Genomic DNA, 14125 nt, shown 5'->3' with positions numbered 1-14125 from the left:
TTCTAATGAGGAGACACAGCACTCAAAGAATCTTCCATAGAAATGCATGGGGTTAGCATTGGCGTGTGTAGTCTCTACACATATCCCGCCCCTACCTGTATGCCTCCTTATTCACTTGAACAGGAAAATAGCTGCCTGATGACTGCCCAAAGTGCGTTGCAAGATGGCCGCCGAATGGGGGCACTTGCCTAAAAGGCCTTTGATTCAAGCCTTGTGGTCTGTTAGTTTCTGATTCTGCGTGCTCTGCGTGCTGAGTTCAGGCCGTGTGGTCTGTTAGTTCCTGGTTCTGCGTGCTGAGTTCAGGCCGTGTGGTCAGTTAGTTCCTGGTTCTGCGTGCTGAGTTCAGGTCGTGTGGTCAGTAGGGTTGGGTATCGTTTGGGTTTTATCCGATACCGGTGCTAAATTGATACTTTTAAAACGGTTTCGGTGCCGAAACGGTGCCTGAACCGGTACTTTTTTTAAAAAATGTTTTAAATTAAAATGGTCTAAAGCATGAATTGCTTTTTTTTATTGATAAGACAAATTTGAACACGAAATTGAACTGTTATATTCAATTTACTATCAATATCTCATTGCTCCTACGAATAATACATTTAAATGTTAAAACAGCTTGCCATGCATGCACACACAATGGTAAGCTCTGCTTTCAAGTTTACCCAGTGTAGGCGGTTTGCCATAAGGTATGTTAAAACGGCTTGCCATAGAACTGCCAGGTCATGGACAATGGCATTTGCAAGCAAGATAATCTAACAGGGACTCTACTTTCCAGTTAATTCAGTGTGTTCCCAAATGCTTCAAGAAATGTCATGTCTGAACTGCTGGTCCTCCCAGCTAAACCTACCATACACCACGACATCAACATCAAATTTGACTCTCTGTCTGTTTCACCTACCAGGACTGCAAGAAATCTGGGAGTTGTTCTCGACAACCAACTAAACTTCTCAGATCATGTTGCCTCAGTCGCCCGGTCATGCCGTTTCGCACTCTACAACATACGGAAAATCAGGACTTACTTGACTCAAGATGCTACCCAACTTCTGGTTCAGGCAATAGTCATCTCACGACTCGACTACTGCAATGCCTTCCTGACAGGTCTCCCAGCCTGCGCAGTGAAACCACTTCAGATGATCCAGAACGCGGCGGCGCGCCTGGTCTACAACCAACCCAAAAGGGCACATGTTACCCCGCTGCTCATCCAGCTACACTGGCTACCTATGGCGGCCCGCATCAAATTCAAGGCTCTAACGCTTGCCTACAAAGTAGTCTCCGTGTCATGAGCTCTCTCTCTGCCTGGTAACACGTGCTGATTGAAGTCTGATGACCTCCACCTGTTCCTGCTCTGCTCTGCCTCACCCTCGTTACCTACCAGCTGCACTGCATTCACCACTCATCATGCCCTCTATATAAAGCCTTGCTTTTCAGTCCACACTTGTCAGATCGTCTGCAACCAGCACCAGTTACCTGCCTGTTTATTGAAAACGCCTCTGACTCTTTGCCTGTGATCCCGGACCCGCTCGACTTCTTCTGTGTTCTCCAGCCCCGGTAATCTTGACCTGCCTTCCGTCCCTCTTCTACGAATACCGCCTAGTCCTTGACTGTACTGCTGCTTCGTTTCAATTGCTGTTGTGTGTGTGTTTCCCCCAGGACTTCCCGGATCATCCAGCTCCTGCCATCGCTGTTCGGCTACTGGGGGAACACACACACGCAGACTCTTGGAACTCCTGTACCCCCCCCGGAACCCCTGAAACCCCCAACCCTTAAATAAACTTTTGAACGTGACGCTTTTGTGGTCCTCGTCCTGTTTGGTGTCTGACACTCCGGTTCTGCTCCCACCTACTTGAATGCCCTCATACAGACATATGCTACCTCCAGACCGCTGCGCTCCTCAGACGAACGACGTTTAGCTCTACCACCGGTACGCTCAAGCCAATCCAAACTTTTCTCATCTGTTGTTCCTCGTTGGTGGAACACACTGCCAGCTCCTACAAGGGCAGAGACATCCTTCTCCATTTTCAAAAAACTCCTGAAGACCCAGCTCTTTAGAGAACATCTCCTCTCATACCAACACTTACAACAAGTCTTACTGATCCTAGCACTCACCAGCCGTCTTAAACTGACAAGTAACTGTTAAAAACAGCACTCACTGATGCACTTATTCTTACTGTACTCTAATGTTTTTAAATTGTCCTAAAATTGTTGAGAATTGCTCTAAAACTTAAACTGTTTACCATGTTGTTAGTCGCTTTGGCTAAAAAGCGTCAGCCAAATGTAATGTAATAAATGTAATAATAAATGTCTTAACCCATAACACGCAGTAGTTTTTAACATGTTAGGTTACATGTCTGTGTTGAAGTGTTCCCAGCGCTAGCCTAGTAGGCATTTTAACAGCAACTATGGCTATGTGCTAACACCAGTTAGCTGAGTTTAATTAGCGATAACGTACGGAGATGGTTTTGTAGCCATCTTTGACAGCTCAGTGACATCAGGTATGTAACCTACATATTTATGTTTTTGCCAGCTAACTTTTAACATGATCTTCATATTCATTGTGATACTATATGGGCCTCATGCACATAAAAGATTAATATCATGCCATTATGTTGTTTATAACACACCGTGAAATAAAGTTTTCACCTTACAACTTTGCTGATAACATTTCAAATAAATGCCAGTTAGCACAGACATTAGCAAGGATATTGTGTAACGTATAGGGTACTGTTGATGTTGTTTCATAGCCTTTTGCTTGTGCGTAGTTAGGCCCACTGCTAGATTTTGACAGGAGCTCGCGATATCGCTTTAAAGTAAGCTACTTGGGCTCACGCAAGCTGTCAAACACTGTCCACTCGCCTATGTGGTGCACCCCTCTGGTTTATACATCCAGTGTTTATGTTAGCTAACTGTATCCTGATGTGTTGCTTTTAGAGCAAGACGTTATAGATGGCGCATGACATGCAGTGATGCCTCGTATAAAAAAAAATAATAAAAAAATGTAAGCACCGAAATCAGGCACCGAAATCCACATTGTTATTCGATGCAGTTACTACCGTTTGCGTCTGCACCGGTGCCATATTAGAACCGTGTTTCGGTGCCCAACCCTAGTGGTCAGTTAGTTCCTGGTTCTTCGTGCTGAGTTCAGACCGTGTGGTCAGTTAGTTCCTGGTTCTGCATGCTGAGTTCAGGCCGTGTGGTCCAGCAGTTCCTGTGTGTGTACCTGCAGCAGCTTTACCGGTGAGCTGGTGACCCAGCTCCGCCAGACTTCCATGATGCCGCAGGGCATCTGTGTCTAGCTGCTATTTTGAAATGTCAGCAGCCCCAGCAGGCCTGACCTGCGCAAGCCCAGGTGGAGTAGAGTGCAGTAGAAATAGCCCATTCCTCACTCTCCATACACCCTCATTCACCCTCGCATCCCATTCACCCTCATCCTTCACTCAACCTCGTGTCCCCATTCACCCCCTCACCCCCAGCTGTGGCCTACTGGTTAAGGCTTCGGGCTTGTAACCGAAGGGTTGATCCCCGACCAGTAGGAGAAAAGTAGGCGGGGAAGTGGTTGAGCACTGCTCTCCCATGCCCACATCCACACACACATGCACAGTAAACACACAGTAGCCTATATGTCAAACCTGATGGAATATTATAGACCTGCGGATAAGAAAATGTCAAATGTCATGCTAGATGATGAAATTAAAATGGGCATGTAGAAACGTCTCTGGTCATGAACATCTCATATATATATATATATATATATATATTTATATATTTTTATATATGTATGTATGTGTGTGTGTGTGTGTGTGTGCGCTTTGTGAAGCACTGCTGGAGCAGGTAAGCAGGAGGCTGTACTGACAGTGAGGAATTTCTGCGAAACATTCTACTTCTGTGTCGATGATGTAGGATTCCAGGATGTGTGTGTGTGTGCGCGTGTGTGTGTATGTGCAGGGAAGTGTCTGTGGTGGCCTCAACAGTGATGTTCCTTGTATGATTGCACCCCCCCAACCCGACACCCACCGACCCACACACACACACACACACACACACACACACCCATGTCCATGTCCTGTGGTGTTCAGTGTCTCTCTGAATCAGAGACCCCAGGAGATGGAGAAGCATTTACATTTACATCACACACACACACACACACACACACACACACACCCTGTATCTCTGTCTGTCCGTCTATCTCCATCTCTCTCTCCTTCCCTCCTTAGCTCTGTCCTTATCCATCTCTGCCACGTCACACACACACACACACACACACAGACACACACACACACATTTTGCTCTGTGGGAGTGAGCGTATGCTGGACAGAAAAGAAGACCACCCTCGACACAACAGCAGCTTTCTCCTCCATTTCTCTCAACCTCTCTTTCCCTTCTCCCACTTTTCCCAGTCTCTTTCTTTCTCTTCTACCACTTCTTTCAATCCCTCTTTTTCTCTCTCCCTCTTTCTTTGTTTCTGTCTGTCTTTCATTAGTTTTGTCTTTTCATTTCTTCATCTCTGTGATTTGATTTGTTGTTAGCTAAATCACGTTTGTGTACATTGCTTCCCTTGTCATATTCTATCATATTTTTATTCTGATTTTACAGCTATGAGCATGTTTCTCAAACAACATTAGTTTGGACATTATATGCTTCTCAAGGCATATGCTCTATCTTTCATTTCTTGACTATTGTTTGACTCCCCCCCAATCTTCTCCTCTCTCTGTGTTCATCTCTCTCTCCCTCCCTCCCTCTCTTCTCTCTGTGTCCATCTCTATTTCCCTCCCTCCTCTCTCTCTTCTCTCTGTTTCTATCGCTCTCTCTCTTCTCTCTGTTTCCATCTCTCTCTACCTCTCTCTTCTCTCTGTGTCCATCTCTCTCCCTCTTCTCTCTTTGTCTATCTCTCTCTCCCTTTCTTATCCTCTCACACATTTCCTCCCTCCACCTCTCTCTCCATCCCTCTCCTTTTCTCTCCCTGTCTCTCCCTGTCTCTTCCTCTCCTGATGAACGGATCTTATCACTTCTCCCCTCTGGCCCTCTGGCTGAACTCCAGTGGAGATGAGGAGGGTTCTAGCGGTTTTAATGAGGTGCCCAACGGGAGCGCAACACCGGAGGTTCTATGTGAGCAGGTGCAGATCCGTGCAGAGGTGTTCCTGGCCCTGGGGATCGTCAGCCTGCTGGAGAACGTTCTGGTGATCTGGGCGGTGGTGAAGAATCGGAATCTGCATTCGCCCATGTACCTGCTGCTGTGCAGCCTGGCGGCGGCGGACATGCTGGTCAGCCTGTCCAACGCGCTGGAGACCGTCGTCATAGCACTGCTCCAGAGCCGCATGCTGTTGCTAGGGGATCACTTCCTGCAGCTCGTCGACAACATCTGTGACTCCATGATCTGCATCTCGCTGGTGGCCTCCATGTGCAGCCTCTCGGCCATTGCCGTGGACCGTTACATCACCATCTTCTACGCCCTCCGCTACCACAGCATTGTCACGGTGAGTCTCACGCTGGAACCGTCCACCTCTCACCATGCACATAACTATTAACGCTACTGGAGTCACATACCTCACCTTTAACACTACTGGAGTCACATACCCACCTTTAAAGCTACTGGAGTCACATACCCACATTTAAAGCTACTGGAGTCACATACCTCACCTTTATAGCTACGGGAGTCACATACCCACCTTTAAAGCTACTGGAGTCACATACCTTACCTTTAAAGCTACTGGAGTCACATACCCCACCTTTAAAGCTATTGGAATCACATACCCCACCTTTAAAGCTACTGGAATCACATACCCCACCTTTAAAGCTACTGAAGTCACATATCCCACCGTTAAAGCTATGGGAGTCACATACCTCTCCTTTAAAGCTACAGGAGTCACATACCACACATTTAAAGCTAGTTATCATCATATACCTCAATTTCTAAGCTACTGGAGTCACTTACCTCACCTTCAGTGTTCCTTACATACCTCACCTTTAAGGCTAGTGTTCAACGCACAACGTACCTCTTGTAATACCACTCTTAACCTCAAGAGGCACTGTATCAAATACAGTACAAGCCAGTGGAAAAGTGTGTAATGTTGTGTTCAAGTCCCAGATCTTACAGAATTTTACATAGCTCTCATACTGACACTCTTAGCCTATATTAGCATAATTCACTAGAAGTGGGTTACAGCAGTTAGCCCATAGCTCCTTTTTAGCATATTCCAGGTACCAAGCCTTTAAAACAGGTCTTTTACAGTTACCTCTGGCTGAAAGCTGCCATTCTTCAGGTACCAAGCCTTTAAAACTGGTGTTGTACAGTTACCTCTGGCTAAATGCTGCTGTTGAGCAGGTGTGTGCCACCTGTAACTCAGGTGTTCCCCTCCAGGTGCGTCGTGCTCTGGCGGCCATCTGTGGCATCTGGCTCGTGTGTGTGGTCAGCGGCGTGGTGTTCATCGTATTCTCGGAGAGCACGACAGTGGTGGTGTGTCTCATCACGCTGTTCTTCGCCATGCTGCTCCTGATGGCCACCCTGTACGTCCACATGTTCCTGCTCGCCCGCATCCACGCGCAGCGCATCGCCGCCCTGCCCCCCGCCCTGGAGACCGGCGGGTACCCCCCCGACCCGTCTGCCGATGACCCTGCCGTCGCCGCCCCAAGGCCGTTGCCACGGCGACGCACGGCCATGAAGGGGGCCATCACCATCAGCCTGCTGCTGGGCGTGTTTGTGTGCTGCTGGGCGCCGTTCTTCCTGCACCTGCTGCTGTTGCTCACCTGCCCTCAGCGTCCACCCTGCCGCTGTTACATGGCCCACTTCACCACCTACCTGGTGCTCATCATGTGCAACTCCGCCATCGACCCGCTCATCTATGCCTGCCGCAGCCACGAGATGAGGAAGACCTTCAGAGAGATCCTCTGCTGCTTCACACACAGCTGCCACACTCCCGTCTGACACACACACACACACACATGCATACACACACACACACACACACACACACACACACTCACACACACACACACACTCACACACATGCACGCACATGTACACACACACGCACAGGCACACACAAACTCACACGCACATGTAAACACACACACACACACACACACACATATACTGTACATGCATGTGTGCGCACACACACACACATACACACACACAGCCCATGTCCTGTGTTTTGTAATACACTTTAGCTTAGTCGCTGTGCAGCACAACGTGACACTACTGTGATGCTATTCAAACACCTGTCTGTGGTGTAGCGGGATGTGTTTCTCTCACTGATATACATTGGAGTGTGAGTGTGTGTGTGGTGTGTGTGTGTGAGTGTTAGTGTGTCTGCAACTCTGCGTGTGTGTGTGTGTGTGTGTGTGTCTGCATGTGTGTGTATGTTTGAGTGTGTGTGTGTGTGTGTGTATGTGTGTGTTTATGCCTCACATGTGTTTACTTTATCACTGTGTGATTACCAAACTTATCAAATAAAAAAATGGATTTCATTTATGGGCACATTTCAAGGTACTTATTACAGTGCATGAAAATGCACTGTTCTGTTATCCGAAGTCTTCTTCTTCTTCTTCTTCCCACCAAATGTCTGCGTCTAATTCAGCCGTTTAACGTAGAAACTTCATTCAAACTTTGTAACATAGGTCTTGAAAAGGACACTTGAGGAATGCATTTTTCACTTTTGTAAACTTTATACTTTTTGAGATATTAACAAAAAACAAGCTTATTTTTCCCTATAGACCCTTTCAACAATAAAAACAAAAACAATGCTTGAACGTTCTATTTGGGCCCCAATCTACTTCCTCTGCATTAAGATAACATATGGAATGTTAAAAAGGAAGTCTTGTGGGGCCAACTATGATGCTGATAATGGAACTCTCTTGAAAGGGTCCATAGACTTTGCATTGGCACTATTACATCACAATGGGCTAATTAACTTGATTTGTACCTGTATCAACTTCCAGCTGCTCAACTAGGACCCATCAAAGGGCCAGTTAAACTGATTATACCTATATCAACTGCTTTCTGCTCAACTAGGCCAACTCTCTCTGTGTCTCTCCATTCTACAAGGATATAAGGCACATTCCATCCAACTTTCTATCCATTCATCCTCTTCAAACCATTCACCATTTAACTTTTAAACTATATACTCTGTCTCAGGCTTTAAGCATACAATATGGCTCTCTTAAGACTACAGATTCTGTTCAACTATTTCCTCTGCCCACAACTGTTTCAAAATAAATGTCCTCACTACAATAATTCACTATTAAATAATTTAACTATTTAAACTACTCAACTATTTAACTGTTCAGCCATTTCAACTGTCAGTTGTTATCAACTATGACTGCAGCCAACTGTTTCCTCTGCCCACAACTGTTTCCAAATAAAAGTTTGTTGTGTATTTTATTTTAATATACAGTATGTTTTGCATTTTTATGCACTGGTAATTTCCTCGAAATTACATTTTCTAGTTACTGTTTACTTTCTGACTGGTTGAGTTCCATTTCAAAAGGAAAGTCCAATAGTCTTGTCATAAACTGTAATTTCACACAGACTTGTGTCGCACACAGATTTGTTTCAGAATATTTCAAACAGACTCCTTTCACACAGACTTGTGTGTATACTGGCCTGAAGCTGAGCTGGCCTGCCCCCTACTGGTAGTACAAAAACCAGGACCTACAGACTCCTCTGGACAGTTCTCTCTCTCTCTCTCTCTCTGTGTGTGTGTGAGATGGGGCATACTGTACCTCTGATCAGTACTGTATGTGTGTGTGTGTGTGCGTACGTGTGTGTGTGTGTCTGGGTAGGCATACTGTAATTCTTGCTAGCTGAGAATACACTAGATGACTAATACTAGATGAGAATATGCGAGTGTGTGTGTGTGCAACAGGCGGCATCTAACTGACCCCTGCAGGGTCCTGCCAATACCAGTGTGAACAGATACTCAGACGTGTGTGTGTGTGTGTGTGTGTACATTTTTCTTCATTTGTATTTGTGTGTCTATGGGTTTGAGGTTTGTGTGTTGAGGTTCATGTTTACCATGTTTCATATAGAAACATATGCACAAACACACACACACACACTCCCTCTCTGTCTCTCTTGACATCTCTCTTTCTCACACACACACACACACACACATATACATGGTCAGACAATGAGAGAGTGAGGAGAGGGGGACAGAGGATGAGAAGAAGAGGTGACAGAGAGATTTGAAGGAGGAGAGGAGGTGACAGAGTGAGATAATCAGACGGAGGAAATGAGGTAGTGAGGAGCTCAGTGGTCACGCAGGCGCACAGGTGTGCATGTGTGTGTGTGAGTATCTGTTTGTGAGTGTGTGTGTGAGTATCTGTTTGTGTGTGTGTGTGTTTGTGTGTGTGTGTGTGTGTGACCCATCACACAGGCGCACAGGTCAGTTTCAGTGTGCATGTGTGTGTGTGAGTATCTGTTTGTGTGAGTGTGTGTGTGAGTATCTGTTTGTGTGAGTGTGTGTGTGAGTATCTGTTTGTGTGTGTGTGTGTGTGTGTGTGTCCCATCACACAGGCGCACAGGTCAGTTTCAGTGTGCATGTGTGTGTGTGAGTATCTGTTTGTGTGAGTGTGTGTGTGTGTGTTTGTGTGTGTGTGTGTGTGTGTGTTTGTGTGTGTGTGTGTGTGTGACCCATCACACAGGCGCACAGGTCAGTTTCTGTGTGCATGTGTGTGTGTGAGTATCTGTTTGTGTGAGTGTGTGTGTGAGTATCTGTTTGTGTGAGTGTGTGTGTGTGTGTTTGTGTGTGTGTGTGTGTGTGTGACCCATCACACAGGCGCACAGGTCAGTTTCAGTGTGCATGTGTGTGCGTGAGTATCTGTTTGTGTGTGTGTGTGACCCATCTCACAGGCGCACAAGTCAGTTTCCAGGTAAAAGCAGTCGAGCCAAACACATGTTAGATAATCCATAGAGGCCGACTGTATAGACTGTGTGTGGAGAGAGAGAGAGAGAGAGAGAGAGAGAGAGAGAGAGAGAATGAACAGAGATTTGATATGTAATCCATACTGCAGTGTTCCCCTGTGGTGAGGGTGTGTGGTCAACAGCGCCCCCCTGTGGAGACAGCGCTCTGAGTGCCCCTGGAGATCAGAGATCAGCGATGGACACCGTTAATGAACGTTGACAGAGCGAATGAGAAAGCTAAATAAAACAGACACACATGCACGCACGCACACACACACACACACACACTCACACACACACACACACACACTCACACACACACACACACACACACACACACACAGTCCTGGCACACAGACCAAGAGAGACGGCTAAATGCAACAGACAGATCGAAACAGGATGGAAAATAAACCAGACAGCGAAAGAGATGGCTCAACAAAACAGACAGAGAGTAAACAAAACAGACAGCGGGAACAGAAAGATAAATAGGAACACAGCAAAGCAGAGAATGAAGAGAAGGCTATTTGGGTGGAGATCTAAAGGGCTGATACACACACACACACACACACACACACACACACTTATGGCGTGGAGCTATCACAGAGCATCTGGGAGGTTAAAGGACGTCAAATAGAATATCGATCAATTTTAGATGTACATTTCTTACTTTCTGATTCCATCAAGACCTTTTAATCACACACTGTGACACACACACACACTCACACTCCCACACTCATAAGGGAACCTATATTTCCCTCATTCCGGCTCTGAGTGTTAGCCACAGTGAGACTGCAAACAGAAGGGCCCCCACCTCCACATCACCAGTCACCCGCTACACAAATGTGTTAAGTTCATTCACTTATGCAAGACGCCCACCACTTTTTCCATAGTTGTGTCTTCTATTTCTGTTTGTGATGTGAGGCTGTGTTTTAAGGCACATATAATGTCTAAAACAGACAGGACTTTCTTAGTACATCTGGACCTCAGTTTAGAGACAGTTACCTCCCTTTTCTCAATCATCATCAGTTTTATTATATTTTTCAATTAAAAAAAAAACATTCGTAACACAGATATAATGTTTACCGTGTCTGTGAACTGCATCATACACTCTTAAAACGAATAGGTTGAAAACAACACAATTGCGTCGTTTTAAACACATCTCTGTGTCCAGATAGGGACAACACAGTTTGTGTTGTTTCCTTTTTTTTATTTGTTACACAATGTGTTGAAAATAACACAACTTGCGTTTAAACAACACAACTTGCATTGTTTTTAACACATCTCTGTGTCCAGATAGGGACAACACAGTTTGTGTTGTTTGCTTTTTTTATTTGTTACACAATGTGTTGAAAATAACACAACTTGCCTTTAAACAACACAACTGCATTGTTTTTTAACACATCTATATGTCCAGATAGGGACAATACAATCATTTTAAGACTGTACAGATAAAATCACTCCCCACTCACTTCCTGCTTGTCTCTAAACATGCTGATCTTTTATGAGTTCACACGGTCCAAATTTGCCAAGAGAAATGAAGCAAAAGCTTGTTTAGTAAGGTCTCTAGCCATGGCCATGAAGTGCTTTATTTCACTTATTTGATAGCCGGCAGCCAGACTAACGAATACCCTGTATCTGCTGAATTACTGAAGCTCAGCAAAAACTCCAGGGCGAAGTTGGTCGGGCATAAAACCAAATGTGTTAACAAGGTCCAGCCACATGACATGATTAGATTAGATTAGGTCCTTTATTAATCCTTTAACAGGAAATTACAGAGCAGGTCACCTTTCTTTCTTTTTACCTTCTGGATCAACATCAACAATGGTTTACTGGACACAAAATAAGACTTCTGCAATGGCTATCTCAGTCCCCTGATCTAACCTCCATAGTGAGCGGACGATGAACAAGAGGGCTGAGTAATCATTTATTACAAAATGCAGGAACATTTATTGCATATTGAGTTCAGGCAGTTTATTACGAAATGCTGCAAATTATTTCAAAATGTGGCAAATTATTATATACAGTATATGTTATATTTATATATAGCTTTATTTACAGACTCAAGGTTCAGATAAAAAGCACTGGCAAGGAGACTTTGTGCACATCCCAGGTGCTGAACAAAAAAGTCAAGTGATTGTGAAAAAAGTTTGCACACTCCTTGGTATTCTTTTTTGATATCCTTTTTTGAGTTTATTTTCGCATTTGGCAGATAACGTTTTGAATGTTTCGATCAGATAAAATGCACACACAACATATTACATAAGGCATACATACAAACACACATATAAATACATACAGAAATACAAAGGACTATCACAAATTACATAAAGGGAACATACAAAACACAAAAACATACATACATACTGTACATACAAACTGCACATACAGACATACAAATGGCTATCCACAGTAATTAAAACAGGTACAAATGTGTGTTTCAGGATTAGGAGGTATATCTGGTATCAGTAAGTGCAGGGGTGGTTAAGGCTGTTAAAATTTTATTCTTTGACTTTGTTAATCGGCACATGAATCTGAACATGAATGTTTTAACTTCTTCAGTACACATATGAAATTTGTGTGCCAGCGTATTTGCTTGTCCATATCATTTACAGCACTGGCGCTGTATGTCATCATAGTCACAACAAATCATCCTTGATGATGTGACCCAGGAATTTTGTTTTAGTTACTATGTTTAGCTCTTGCCCTTTCAAGTAAAAAGAGGGAAAATGTAGCTTGCTGTCCTCCTTAGTTCTGGCAATAATTATAACACTCTTTTATGCATTGAATTTGATGTTATATTGTACTCCATAGTTATATTGTATGTTATATTGTGCTCCATGAACAGACTCTAAGCAGTTGCTGTAGACCAGCACTATATAGGGACATAATCACAACAATTAAATCATCTGCATACATGCTGCATTTTATAATGAAAATGTATTACATTTTGCCAAGTTATTACATTATTTAGTATAACAGAGTACCTTGGGAAATTAAGTTGCTCCTGGAGGTGGTGTTGATGGGAGGCCAGTGGGTGGCGCTCTTTCCTCCAATCCCAATGCCCCAGTGCATCGCAGGGTCACTGTGCTGTAGGAAATGCAGTCCGTGGGATGAGACCTTAAACTTAGGTGCTGACTCACTGCGGTCATTAAAGATCCCATGGCACTCATCGCAAAGAGTAGGGGGTTCCCCGGTGTCCTGGGTAAATTCCCTACCTGGCTCATTGAATCTGATCCTCTAATCATCCCCAGTGTAATTGGCTCATTCATTCATTCCCTTGCTCTCCACTTCAACCAAGTGTGTGGTGAGCGTTCTGGTGCATCATGGCTGCTGTGCATCACCCAGGTGGGTGCTACACTTTGGTGGTAGTTAGTGAGGTTCCCCCATATCAATGTAAAGTATTTTAGGTGCTGCTGTTTGCTGTTGTCAATAAGCCAGAGTTAGGAGCAGGAGCATGGTCTCTTTTTTATCTGTTGGCCCTGCATCTGTCTGCCCTATATGTATATCCTCTGATTGTAATGCTTACAGATATCTAGGCGATATTTGTAACATTTATTTTGTATTTGGCCTGTTATAAAACCATGTACACGTATTGAACAATTTAAACACATTAAGTTGGAGACATGCATAAAGACATTGCTGCAAATTTAAAACCGGATTACTCTGGAATGGCTAACTGTGAAGGGGAATGCTTTACACCTTTATGTTCGGTAAGGTCTGCTGTTTATTCTGATATATGGTTTGTTGTGTGTTGAGGGAAAGTTCGCGAGGTATTCCACCAAGATGAATGGGTAGGGAGACGGGCAACTAACCACTAACATCGTTTAAAGGCTGAGAAAAAGCTCTTTCGTGTGATACATGTGATGCCTGTGATGAATAGGCTACTTCACAAGTAGTTCAGCAAATTTGGGTGGGACAGAAATACCTTTACAGAGCAGCAGTTCTGGCCATATCGGCTCTGGCTCACATGATACTGCTTTAAATCCATTATCGCTTCACTACCCAGCACGCGAACAAGAAAGAAAAGAAAAAAGAAACCAATGTGCTTATGTCGCGATTTCCGATAGGCCCAGGCCTAGAGAAAAGACAGCTATGGTAACCTAACAATTAGGATTTGCTTTGCCTACACTGCTGTTTGGTTGTCCCAAACTTTGAGACGATCCATACTCGATTTAACTGAATCTTATCAACCCGAACTGCGATGTTGAGTGACAGGATGCAATGCCTAATAAT

General features: G+C 44.5%; 2 protein-coding genes across 5 annotated transcripts in view; one reads left to right on the top strand and one right to left on the bottom strand.

The window, feature by feature from the left end:
* The first annotated feature begins 4979 nt into the window (after positions 1-4979).
* mc3r (melanocortin 3 receptor) lies at positions 4980-6919 on the top strand. The gene is made up of 2 exons (XM_042097789.1): positions 4980-5465; positions 6350-6919. The coding sequence occupies exons 1-2, from the start codon at positions 4980-4982 to the stop codon at positions 6911-6913; spliced, it is 1050 nt and encodes a 349-aa protein (XP_041953723.1). The 3' UTR covers positions 6914-6919.
* A 4706-nt stretch (positions 6920-11625) lies between these two features.
* LOC121713514 (uncharacterized threonine-rich GPI-anchored glycoprotein PJ4664.02) overlaps positions 11626-14125 on the bottom strand; it is a 28509-nt gene continuing 26009 nt past the window's right edge. For all 4 annotated transcript variants that reach the window (XM_042098164.1, XM_042098165.1, XM_042098166.1 and 1 more), the window contains exon 6: positions 11626-13351. The gene's annotated coding sequence lies outside the window, so the exon portion shown is untranslated. The remainder of the gene's footprint in view (positions 13352-14125) is intronic.

This window comes from Alosa sapidissima, chromosome 7, assembly GCF_018492685.1.
Source record: "Alosa sapidissima isolate fAloSap1 chromosome 7, fAloSap1.pri, whole genome shotgun sequence".
NCBI lineage: Eukaryota > Metazoa > Chordata > Actinopteri > Clupeiformes > Clupeidae > Alosa > Alosa sapidissima.
Note: the sequence above shows the minus strand (reverse complement) of the source record. Positions and strands in the feature narration are given on the sequence as shown.

What these genes read in the sequence shown, in the direction of transcription:
- mc3r (XM_042097789.1), top strand. Translation starts at nt 4,980, where the DNA reads ATGAACGGATCTTATCACTTCTCCCCTCTGGCCCTCTGGCTGAACTCC. An exon ending in GCTACCACAGCATTGTCACG is followed by an intron (nt 5,466 to 6,349) that starts GTGAGTCTCACG and finishes GTTCCCCTCCAG; the next exon opens with GTGCGTCGTGCTCTGGCGGC.